Below are 11,780 nucleotides of genomic sequence, written 5' to 3'. Positions count from 1 at the left end.
ATCCTGGAAAGGTCTACCCAGATTTCAAGTCCCCAGTCTAAAAGCAGTATAGCCAGCTCTATAGCCAAACTTAAATTTTCAGAAAATATGAGTCAGGTCTCCAAAATCAAAGGATTATATTGGCTCAGGTCAAATTTAAGAACCATAGGGCTCTGACTTGGCTGGACTGAGAATCCATTCATTAACTTTGCTTGCCCAGACACAAGCAAATATTGAAGGACTGCCTCAATAGGGTTTTGTTTGTTTGTTGTTCTTGAGGGGTTTTGTTTTGTTTGTTTGTTAGTTCAGGTTGGGTTTCTCAAATTTGTTTTTCAAATCGTTTCTCCTGCTCCACAGCTTTCTCCATGCCTTTGAGGCCTCCTGTGAAGTACTCGGGGATGGAGTGGAGCACAGATTTCTGCAGCAGTAACATAATGGAGCTGAAATAAATAGAATTTAAAACAAGAATTACATTTAAACCAAAGGTTTCAGAAACACAGGGCATGGACTATTTTATATGCTAAGTCTTGCTAAAAGAATCAAGGCATATTTCTACCCACATAGGTTTAAAAAAAAGGCTATCACTGTATCAGTAACCCTTCAATGCTTTTATGTTTCTCTTAATGGGAATTTTTCACAGAAGCTGAAAACAAGTGCTCATGATTTGCCCTGGCAGGGAGCACAGCACACCACGGGTGGGACAGCATACTGAAGACTCACCCCATCTTCTCTCTGTCATCATAGCACACCTTTACAGTATCCAAATACGTGGAAAACACAAATTTGGGGTGCAGCTGTTCGAGCCGGTACTTCCAGGACACCGGTACCGAAGCCACCAGCACGCCCCCGAGAAGGGTTTCGCGGCCCCCCAGCCAAGCTCTGCACGCCAGAGCCAGTGCACCTCGCGTGTCCCTGGGAAGCGGAGAGTCCCTGGGAGTTACTCGGAGGTGGCGGGAGGACGGTGACACCTGGCGGTCCGACGCCCTCATTGCCTCGGCCGGGCAAAAAATGGGCCCGCTGTGGGTTACGGCGGCGCTTTCCCAGCGCCCGGCGGGCGGCACGGCCCGAGGCCTGGGCTCCGTGAGGGCGAGGGCCGCGCACAGCAAAGGGAAGGCCCCAGGGTGACCCGACCGCCGCATTCCAGGACCGGAGAGCCAACAAGAGGGCTGGAGGGGGGCTTATTACAAGGGCATGTAGTGACAGGACAATGGGGAGAGCATTCAAACTGGAAGAGGGTAGATTTGGATTAGATTCTAGCAAGGCAGTGTTTGCTGGGACTGTGGTGAGGCACTGTAGCAGGTTGCCCAGAGAGGCTGTGAATTCCCCACCCTGAAAGTGTTCGAGGTCGGGCTGGATGGGGCTTTGAGCACCCTGGTCGGGTGGGACGTGTCCCTCCCCACGGACGATCCTTAAGGAGCCTCCCAGCCCGAGCTATTCCGTGACGCCCCGAGCCGCCCGCGGCCGCCAAACCGCGCACGCGCCGCGCGTTGCCCGGGAGACGGACGCCGTTAGCGCTCCCTCAGGCGCGCCCGCCCCGCGCGGAGCCGGAGCCGCAGCATGGAGCCCACCATGGGGCCCGCCCAAGCGGCCGCCGACGGGCCCTACAGCTTCTCCAGCCAGCCCCGCTCCCTGCCTCCCCGCCCCAAGTACCGAGAGCAGTCCAATGCCGCCGAGACGTGAGTGCCGGTGTCCGGCGGGCCGCGCCGCCCGCCCCAGGCCGCTGCCCCGGTGCCTTCCGCGCCTTTCCCCTGAGCCCGGCTCCCTTCCCGAGGAGCGCAGCTCCCGCCGCCTCGCCTTTCTCCCGCCGGCCGGGGGGAAGCCGCAAGTGGCGCTGTCTGTGCTGTGCCGCAGGGAGAAGGTGCGCTACGGCAACATCATGATCGACCCGAGAGTGGTGCGCGGAAACGTTCTGTCCGTCCGTCCTCCCCCACCGCAGGTATTGGGGTTCGCTAAAGTGCATCACGCTACAGTTTTGTTGGAAAGCCATAGGTAGGGCAGCAAAGCTGTTCCTCATCTATAATGAAACTGTAATTTAACTTTCAATATTTCACGTAGTCACAGGCTCTCCAGTTAAACCAGCCTGCGACTGTTTCTAGCTCTTCTTTAAAGCTCTTCAGTTTCATACGAACGTCTGCAGTTCTGATTTTTTTACCCCACATTAAATACTTGATGCCTTTATTTTCTTTCTCTGATTCTTTAGGGTAATGGTCCTGAGCACAAGTCATTACTCGATAATCTGTTATCCTATGCAAGGTGTCATCAGGGGGAATTGCAGCTCTTGGGAAGTTGAGTTGTGGGATAGACTTTGGTTTATCCTACCACAGAAGCAGAGCTAAATGATCCAGCTGTATGCAAAAGCTGCTTGTGAGGATGCCAAGTATTTTTTTATTACTGCTATATCCTGATGTAATAGTAAATCATAGAATCTTAGAATGGTTTGGGTTGAAAGGGACCCTAAAGATCATCTAGTTTCAACCCCTGCCCTGGGCAGGGACAGCTTCCGCTGGTCCAGGCTGCTCGGGGTCCCACCCAAATGCAATACTTTGTTTTCAGAGAATATTTCTACATAGATAATTTGATCATATATGAATTTAAAGCAGTATTTTTAAAAGCTACTGTTTGAAAATAGCTTTGTGTTGTTCAATGACCATTTCTTAGAGTGAATTTTACATGTTTTGTTTCAGAAGTTCAGTGATGTTTATCTGATGCTTTCTGATGTTTATCTCAATCTATTAGTAAAATACTGAATTTAATCACTATTATAAGTTTCTTTTGTTTCATCAGCAATAATTGGTCTGTAATTTTTATTTAGCAAACAATTCTGTTAATAGTATGATAACTGGACTTAAGTCCATTTGACCTCTCAAAATTTGAAAACATACCATTTTAATATACTTTATCTAACAAAGTTCTGTATACAATATTCACTTTCAAATAAGAAAATAATTAATTATTACTCTTAGCATGAGATGCCATTATTATGTACCTGTAGGCAGCTAGCATAACTTATTAATTTCATGTCATACAGTCTTTTAAGTCTGTGAAAATTTAGGGCCAGGACCCAGGAAAGTAAATCCAAAATACTAGATAGCTAGCATTAAAATCAAAGAGCAACCTTCATTTTTCTGTGGAGGCAATTGAATATCATTTTCAAGTATAAAGTGTATTCTGTTTTGTGGGTATCTTTCTTCTTTACCCCTGCTCAGAGTACCGAGTCCCTTACCCTTGAGGCTAAAAAGCAGAGGAGAGCTCAGAAACACACAGTGGCCAGAAGGCTTACACAAGAACAAATTCAACCCGGAACGCCGGAGCCTGTGGAGGGCAGAGTTCATGTTCACGTGCAGACAGGTAAAAGGCTGCATTTTTCGATATATTTGAAAACAGAAGCTTGTTGATCTATATTCACTTGCTAAATTGGTGATGAAGTTGGTAGAATCACACAGTTTAAAATCACAGAATGCTGGAATCAGAAGTTCTAAACTTGTCTGATTAGTGACATTTTCCCAGAAGGTCTGTTTTGCAGTTTTTTCTATTTTTTTATTCTTGAACACTAGTCAAGACTGCTTCATTTATTGTTTCCATTTTCAGAACTAATTAGAGAAATTTCATATATGCTTAAAATGGAAGGTTTTAAAACTTTTGCTTAAGGTGAACTACTGTTTTTGGAATCACTTCCATGAAGTGCACCTGACATTGCAGAGAACACAGCATCAGATGGCCTTTGCAGCAAATTGACCTATGTTTTGAGAGGCCTTTTTTCTAACTTTATAGAAAGCATTTTATTGCACTCTTTGGATGTAATTCAGAATATAGAGTCATCAAAAACAGTTGAAAGCTAAAATGAAAGGAATCCCATGTTGAGTATTCATTGTGCTTTTGTTTCTAGAACTGTATTTGGAAGAGATTAGTGATCGGATAATAGAGGTTGATGGAGAGTGTCAAACAGATGAATTTTTGGACAGGCCTCCCACTCCACTCTTCATACCAGCCAAATCAGGACAAGATGTGGCCACTCAAATAGAAAATGGAGAGGTATGAAGTCAGGTCCACAAATGCTGTCAAAATATCTCTCCCATCAAAAACACATTTCTGATGCAAAATTGAAGTAGAAACAGAAAGGAACTAATCCTCACAGAACATGCCAAAAAAAAACAAAACCAACCCACCCAAATCCAACTCACCAAGGTTTGCTTTGAGGTTAAGTGCAAAATTAAGGAAGATGGGTTGCCATGTGCACTGGTTCTGCTGCTTTCAGCTAAGCAATACAGTGTTGAGATATGCTCTCTTCTGTAAAACATGTCCAGCCCAAGAAGGGACTGGGAACACAGAAATATGATCTAGGCAAGTGCTTAGCTTCTCCCTGGCAGTCCCCTTAGGGGCTGTGGGAGGCTGTGTGGTGTCTCAGGCCAGCCCACTCACCACTTAACCCGCAGCAGCACTCATGATTCTCCCTGCCTTAGCTGACACGGATCCCCCACCTGCACTTCTCCAGCCTGAGTTTGGTACAAGGGCTTTGTTCATCCTTTTCTCCTTGCCAATCCTTGTTAAGAGTAATTGTGATCAAGGAACATTTCTCTCTGTTTCTATGACTCCCATCCTCAGTTGTTTGACTTTGATATTGAAGTGAAGCCGATCCTGGAGGTGTTGGTTGGAAAAACAGTTGAGCAGGCTTTGCTGGAAGTCATGGAAGAAGAGGAGCTGTCCCAGCTGTGGTCACATCAGCGTGCCTTCGCAGAGCTGCGTAATGCAGAGTTTGCTGAATTACAGCGCTTAGAAGAGCAGGACAGGCGAATCAGAGAGGAGAAGGTAGGACTTCCTAAGGGACTTCTGGTCAGAAGGGAGAAAAAGATTTCCAGTACTGAACAACAGCCTGTGATATAAGCTGGTTATGCTCAAAAGGGAACTGTCAGCTTTGACATACCTTAAAGCATTTTGATGGAATACAGCTGCACTCTGCCACTTGCTCTCATACAACAGCACCACACTGTTGTGTTTATTTGGAGCAGTCATGTTTGAGTGACTTGGTGTAGTTGACCTGGTCAAAAGATCAAAACCAACAGCATTTTCTTCTGTACCTGGTACAGCTGTTTCTTAAGCCTTTTCATTATAATAAGTGCTGAACAGTCAGAGTGCTTGGAAGTAAGAGAGACACCTGGTCTTTCACACACAATGCATGCTCTACACTGTGTGCACATGTACACCTCAAGATTGCAAAGTATTATGCCATATTAGTAATATTTAGTAAATAGAAGTAAACAGAGAAGGTGTTAATTTCTTGCTATTTATCAGACTTGTATAATTGTATTTACTAATGGTTTCCTGAACCAATTTGAGTTTTAATCTTTTTGTATGTGCAATAGGATATAATACTGGAAGATAAAAAGTTTGGGAAATTCTTAGCCAAACTTCATCATATTCCAAGGCAAATAACCAGCTTGATTTGCAATAATAAAACAAAAAATAATGAGATTAATGTATACTAAGGCATCAGAGAAGGGTTTCATTTGGCCAGCTGTGATGCCCTTATTTTAAAGACTTGTCAAATTCAGAAAAGGAATACTACAGAAATGTGTTTCTTTGTAATTTGGGGGATTTTAATACTCCATAGATTAAGTACAAACTTGCTTTCAAGCACTCTTTCATGTGAGGAATTTCAGTGGAAGTTAGAGACTGCAAAACCAGGTAGAGATCATACTATCTTTGCTATTTTTGGGACACACACAGTGATAATTCTTCAAAATCTAGATCAAAGGAGTCACAGCTAAAGGCCTCTAAGTTTTACATGCATAATTGTCTTGACAGGAACGTCGCAGGCTGGAGCACCTGGAAAAGTTGCGGAAACAGAAGGAGACTGCAGAGAAAATTGCAGCTCGGGCATTTGCTCAGCGTTACCTGGCTGATCTCATTCCTTCGGTTTTCAACAATCTTCATGACAGTGGATTTTTTTATGACCCTATAGAAAGAGGTTTGTTTTGTTTTTTCCTTTTAAATATGTGAGCAAAGTTATATAAAGCTCAAAACAACATGAAACATAGCATCTTATCCTATTATTTAGAATAATGTAATAAGACCATTTATGTTTGTGGCTGAACACAAAAAACATTATTGCTCATCTGTACAAATAGTGAAGAATAAGCAAGAGCTGACAGTGTGGCAATGAGAAGAGCTACTTTGGAGCTGGACAGAAATAAATGGGTGGTTAGGATTGGGAGGCAGATCCAAACTGAAGTACGTGTATTCTTACAGACCAGACAAAGAAATCAGTGTGTCATTCTGAATATTTTTTAAAGATTATCAGAACAAGTGACAAATTAGTCAATTAGAATTAGGCTCTGAAAATAATTTTGGAATTGTATATCAGTGACTTCAAAGCCCTTAGAATCAGCAGCATTTCTCATGAGCTATCTTGCTGCCTCCCACTTCACCAGTCTCCACACTGACACAGACCACAGCTTAGGAATGGTTACACTCTCCAGGGTAAATGATGAGGTCAATGCAGAAACTGAGTGTGTTTTGCAACCAGGGCAGGCTTTGGGATCACAGTGTACAAAAAGTATCATTTGAGAAATACGTAAGTAAGCAAGAGCTCCTTAGACAGAACAAATGCCTTCAGCAGACCAGAAGCAAAATGTCTTTGGAAAGCAAGGCAGGAAATGTTATTCTTCTGACTTGTTCAGGATAGTTATTTGGATCTCACTGGAACATAACTGTGTATCTCATCTGTGCTAAGCCCTTCAAGGGTGCCAAACTTCTTTGAAAATAACTGCAGTTGAGAGGACTCTGCTCTGAATCTATAATGATCATGAACCTCAGTAAGAGAGGTTGGAGATAAGAAATCAAACAACATCTGAGAGAGTTCATGTGACTCTTACAGAACAAGTGCCTTTTGGCAGGGGAGATTGGGGTGAGGGGTGTCATCCCTTAATTGTTGTAGTAAATAAAAAACAGCCACCAAGTCCTGTTGGTCATCTTTTATAAATTGACAGTTTCCCTTTGTTTCTTCCTGCTAAATTCTGACAGATATTGAGACAGAATTCCTTCCATGGCTGATGTCAGAAGTGGAAGAAGAACTACAGAAGAAGGTTCTGGGAAGGACGATGCTTGACTGTAAGTTACCAAATCCTGGAATGTAATCTGGGCTGCCTGATGTTCTTGATTGTCTTTTTGCTGGTCAGAACAAATATTGAGTTTTTATGGTCACTGTGGGTCAAGGTAGGAAGTGTCATTTTTGGAAAAACTCCATGGTTTTTTGTGTTGGGAGTTTTGTTTGTTAGCATTTGTTTGTTGATTTGGTTGGGTTTTTTTACTATATTAACATGTTTTAATGTTGGAAAACTACTACTACACTGACTTAACTAGGTAAGAGATTTTCAGCTGAAATAATGGAAGTGTCAGTCATGCAGCACTATTCACTTTCTTCTGACTTTTTACTGTTTGAGGTTTGTTAATGCTGGGAGATACAACACCTGTGTCAGGAACAGAATGGTTAAAGAACACAATTCTTTTTTTTTGGCTATAAAGCTTATACTTCCTCTGTGTTACACTGCTGTAGTGTTCTCTGTAGTGCACCTGATTGTGCCAGTGGGAACAGAAGAGCCCATCTTGTGTATTGCCACAGGTATACCATGAAAGTGTCTTAATTTGTTGTGTAAGCTCATGGAGCTATGGATTATTTTCCTACATTAAAAGGAGGATGATAGCGGGCCATGGTTGACTGAGAAGTGAGGTGACCAATATCTTTCATCAAAACAAGGGCTTACCTCCTTATCAGTCAATAACCATGTCCTTGCTTTTGAAATAGATTGAAATATCAGTCTTCTTTGGCTAGTTCAAGCTAAATATTTGGGCTCTTTTATTAGTTTAGAGGGTGTAGTTGAAACACCTGAAAAACCTGGATTCTGTCTTGTGTAGAATCACAAAAGTATGGTGTACGTGTTCTCAGCAGTGCACTCTTAGATCAAACCACTTTTTTACACTTGCATAACATCTTCATTCCTATAGTTTTCGTCTTGCTGGGATTTTGGTTTGGTTTATTTTTAGTTTAATTAGGACCCTGAATTTTACTTGTTAAGGTGTAATATGATTTGGACAATTAAAGCTGGTGTGTTAGGTATTTTATGCTGATACATGTACACTCAAGGATCACTTCTTCATGTAGCTCTTCAGAAGGAAGGGAAATGTCTTTTCTTTAAGAAAAAAATATTGTATGTGACTACTGAGTAAACATCCTGAGGAGAATGTTGCTGCAGGCTATAATAGTGATGAGAATATCTATCGTATTCTTGTTAAATCTGTTTAAGTTTTTAACTAGATACCATTGTCTTGCTCCAGTCCTTAGATATTTCTTCATTTTCAGTTATTTCAGGGTTATTTCCCTCTTTAGGGATTTATAGGTCACTAATATATACAAAAATATTCTCAAATTATAGGGTTTTTTTTTTCTCTGGGGTTGTAAATGGTGGCTATCTCTGTTTCAGCTTTGATTCGTATGGTGGTTGAAAAACGCTTAGATGAATTTAGCCATCCACCTCCACCTGCTCAAACAAGGGCACATGCTGAAGAGCCCGGGGCAACAGATGCACCTCCCAAGATGTCTGGTGAGGAGGATGCTGCTGACCAACCAGTTGCCGAGAAAGAAGAGACTGACCAACCTGTTGCTGAGGAAGAGCCTTGAGATTCCACCTCTTCTCTGTTAGAAGAATAAGGTCAAGAAGGAACAGCAGATTTGGAAACTGAGTAACAAACAGGCAAGTCATCAAGTAAATGGAGACCACTGGCTTAGAAATAAGGAATTAATTTCTATCTATTTACAGGTATTGTGCCCTAGCCATGCTGAAGGATGAATCTAAGCAACAGTAGAGCATTAAAACATGTTTTCTGTATGCTGGAGTTGCTGATTTCAGGCTGCTAGAATCAAGAGAGAAGTTACTAGTGCAATGAATGGCATGGATATTCTGTCTCCTTTTACACAATCCAATCCATCAAAACCTGGGAGATTTACAGTTGAAAAGTAATGCTGTCCCACACCCTGTGCTAGAAGGTCATGAGAAGGATGTTGAGAGCATCATAATAATCTTTGCAAGTGCTTTGATAATGTTCTTGGAACAATATTTCCTTACTTTCCTTATTTTGAAAGGTAGTTACTACAGCAATTAAATAAATTACTTTTGACTCATGTTAGTCTTTCCTTTTCTCACAAACTTGAATGGACATCTCAGCAGGTAATGGAGCCAAAGCAGCTGTTACTCAGGCTTGCCAAGTTCAAAGAGTTACTTGCCCCTGGGAATTTCTGCCTGTGCAAAATCCTCCTCAGCATCCTCTCTTAGAGCCCCTCCTGGAGGTGAGGGGCTGGATCTACATGCTAAGTCCAGTCTCGGTTTTCTTTGTAAATCGTCCTTTCCTGCCGGTTCACTGGAAACAGTACCAGACATGACTGACAAAATGTGCCTTCACTGCCAGGTGTAGTTAGTTGTCCGTTCACAGGCCAGTTCCTCAGGTGGGGCAGTCCCCCGCACAGAAGTACATCTGTGCTACATTGAAACAACACCGTGTCCTTGCTGGGTCAGTGTTCCCAGCAGCAGCTGTCCCCGGCAGGCACGTAGGGCCGCAGGGTGGACAGCTCTACACCCACGGGGGCACGGGGGGTGTACGGGGCTCTGCAGCTCCTGGGTGCGTGAGTGCAGGAGGGAGCGGAGAGAGGCCAGATGGAGCGGGCGCTGCAGGCGCTAGAGGGCAGGACAGCCCACGGCAATCCGGATGGAGAAACGCCGGGAAGGACACTGCTGGTGTCACCTTTTCACATTGCACACCCTGCACTAGTGACGCCTGTCTGAGCTTCCCTCCTCTGCTGAACCCCAATGGTGTCGAACTTTTGCAAAATTTACTCATTTATAGCATGAGGATCCACTACTTGAATTACCCAGTACAGTCCACACTGGCTCATAGAACGACAGAGTAGTTTTAGTTGGAAGGGGCCTCATAGATCATCTGGTGCAATTCCACGCCTGCCCTGAGCAGGGACATCTTTAAGTAGGTCAGGTTGCTCAAAGTCCCATCCAGCTTGGTGGTAACGGAGGAGGTGGAATCCTCTCCTCAGGGCTGACCCGTGACAGTACAAGAAAAGACACTGGTTGCTTCAGGGGAAGTGCGCACACTGCCTTCCCCTTCGGCCTGCTGGGGTGCGAGTTTGACATTGGACCCCAAGTAAAGGAAGCAAAACCGGGACGTGTGTGCAGGACATTCTAAATGCTGTGAGTTGCCTTCCTGGGAAGTTGTTAACCACCGGCAGTGCAGGTCAGGACGTTCTGTGGATCCTGACAAGCAGGGGCAACTCCGCGGCCCCGGCAGAGGCAGTATCGACAGCCGCGGCACCCGCACTCCCCTGAGAACAAGCTTCCCGCTAGCGCCGCCGCACAGCGAGCGCCCGGGCACCGGCGGCGGCGGAGCCGCATCCCCGGGCCGTCCCCGCGCTCCGCCCGGGGCTCATCCCCCCGCCCCGTCCTGGCGCTCCGCAGGGGCGGAGCGGGGAGGGGAGGCGGCGCGGCCGCCCCTCGTCCCGACCCTCCCCCGGCCCGCCCGCCGCCGCCCCGCCGCCAGGCGTCTCCCCGGGGCCCGGCACCGCCGCGGGGACGGGAGGAGCCGCCACTGCCGCCGCTGCGCTCCCCGGCCTGGCGCTGGGGGAGCGGGCGGCGCCCGCGGAGCTGGGCCATGAGGTGAGCGGGACCGGCGTGCGGGGCCGGGCCGGGGGCGCTCCGCCGTCCCGCAGCGGTGCCGGGGCGCTCGGGGGAGCGGGGGGCCCGCTCCGGGACGGGGGCTGGGGGGCGGGCGCCGAGCACCGGGGCTGTCGGACCGGGCCCGCCGCCGCAGGAAAACTGTGCCACAATGTGTCCGCCTTCAGGAGGAGAGATTCGTCTTTACTTATTTATTTTCCGCTTGTCCCCCCCGACTTTCCTCACGTCCCGGCCGCCGTGCAGGCTCTCCCGCTTGTCCGCCCGCAGCGCCGCGCACGGGAGCCCCTGGATGGGCGTCCGCCCCGGCCCCTCTTGCCTCCGGGCACAGAAAGGCCGCAGGACCGCGAATTTGGAGGAGGAGGGGACATCTCATCTCCCCTTCGTGCCTCTCTCCAGTCCCGCCGTCCTCACGGGGCTTTCAGGGCAGAGCGTCGGGCAGCGGGCGGTGCACTCCCGTGACGAGACACGGGTCGTGGTCCGGGAGGTTTGTTCCCGCGTGGAAAAACAACTGCGGCTCCAGAGGTGCGCCCGCCGCTCGCACACGGGTCTCGACGCCTGCATCAAGCTCCGCGCCGACAGAAGCCCCCGTAGCGCGGTTTACACAGTTTTCCATCTCTCTATCTCTCTTCAGGTGGCTGACAGCTTGCCGAGGTCAAGCCTTGAGCTGTCATTGACACCTGCGGGACGCACAACTTTTTTAAAAAAAATTTTAATTTTTTTTCCTGTGTGGAAGAGGGATTTACTACACTTAGTACATCCTACTACATAGGATTTGTATTTTTCTTAAAGTACTTAACTTGGTTAAACTTTAACTTTCAGTTGTTTTTTATTTCTCTATTAGAAGTTTGTGTCCCTTAGTCAAATGACAGTTCATTTTTGAGAAAGGTGAATATTGGACAGCCAAACTTTTCTCTGAGGGCTGTTGCTTCCTGTCTGACTTTAACACAAGTATGTTCCATCTTGCAATGCACGGCCAGTAAGGCAAACTGCTTTTGTAGAAGGTGTTTAAAGTAGTTGATAAGAGCAAAAGTAGTAGCTGCCTTTAAAATGTGAGTTAAAACACAATCTTCC

General features: G+C 46.2%; 2 protein-coding genes across 2 annotated transcripts in view; both read left to right on the top strand.

The window, feature by feature from the left end:
• Positions 1-1,512: 1,512 nt before the first annotated feature.
• On the top strand, positions 1,513-9,154 carry RSPH3 (radial spoke head 3). The gene is made up of 8 exons (XM_059843365.1): positions 1,513-1,655; positions 1,831-1,915; positions 3,186-3,327; positions 3,866-4,011; positions 4,582-4,785; positions 5,782-5,944; positions 7,000-7,086; positions 8,457-9,154. The coding sequence occupies exons 1-8, from the start codon at positions 1,537-1,539 to the stop codon at positions 8,651-8,653; spliced, it is 1,143 nt and encodes a 380-aa protein (XP_059699348.1). The 5' UTR covers positions 1,513-1,536; the 3' UTR covers positions 8,654-9,154.
• A 1,410-nt stretch (positions 9,155-10,564) lies between these two features.
• The window catches only part of PLAGL1 (PLAG1 like zinc finger 1), a 44,408-nt gene continuing 43,192 nt past the window's right edge, over positions 10,565-11,780 (top strand). Inside the window, exon 1 of the mRNA XM_059841886.1 lies at positions 10,565-10,691. The gene's annotated coding sequence lies outside the window, so the exon portion shown is untranslated. The remainder of the gene's footprint in view (positions 10,692-11,780) is intronic.

The sequence above is a fragment of the Haemorhous mexicanus genome, chromosome 3 (genome assembly GCF_027477595.1).
Source record: "Haemorhous mexicanus isolate bHaeMex1 chromosome 3, bHaeMex1.pri, whole genome shotgun sequence".
NCBI classification, from domain to species: Eukaryota; Metazoa; Chordata; class Aves; order Passeriformes; family Fringillidae; genus Haemorhous; species Haemorhous mexicanus.
This window is presented reverse-complemented; position numbering and strand designations above follow the sequence as displayed.

Excerpts from the sequence above, each read along its gene's own strand:
- RSPH3 (XM_059843365.1), top strand. The coding sequence starts at position 1,537 with ATGGAGCCCACCATGGGGCCCGCCCAAGCGGCCGCCGACGGGCCCTAC. Across the intron at positions 1,656-1,830 it reads CAGTCCAATGCCGCCGAGAC|GGAGAAGGTGCGCTACGGCA; the intron begins GTGAGTGCCGGT and ends GCTGTGCCGCAG. Across the intron at positions 3,328-3,865 it reads TCATGTTCACGTGCAGACAG|AACTGTATTTGGAAGAGATT; the intron begins GTAAAAGGCTGC and ends TTTTGTTTCTAG.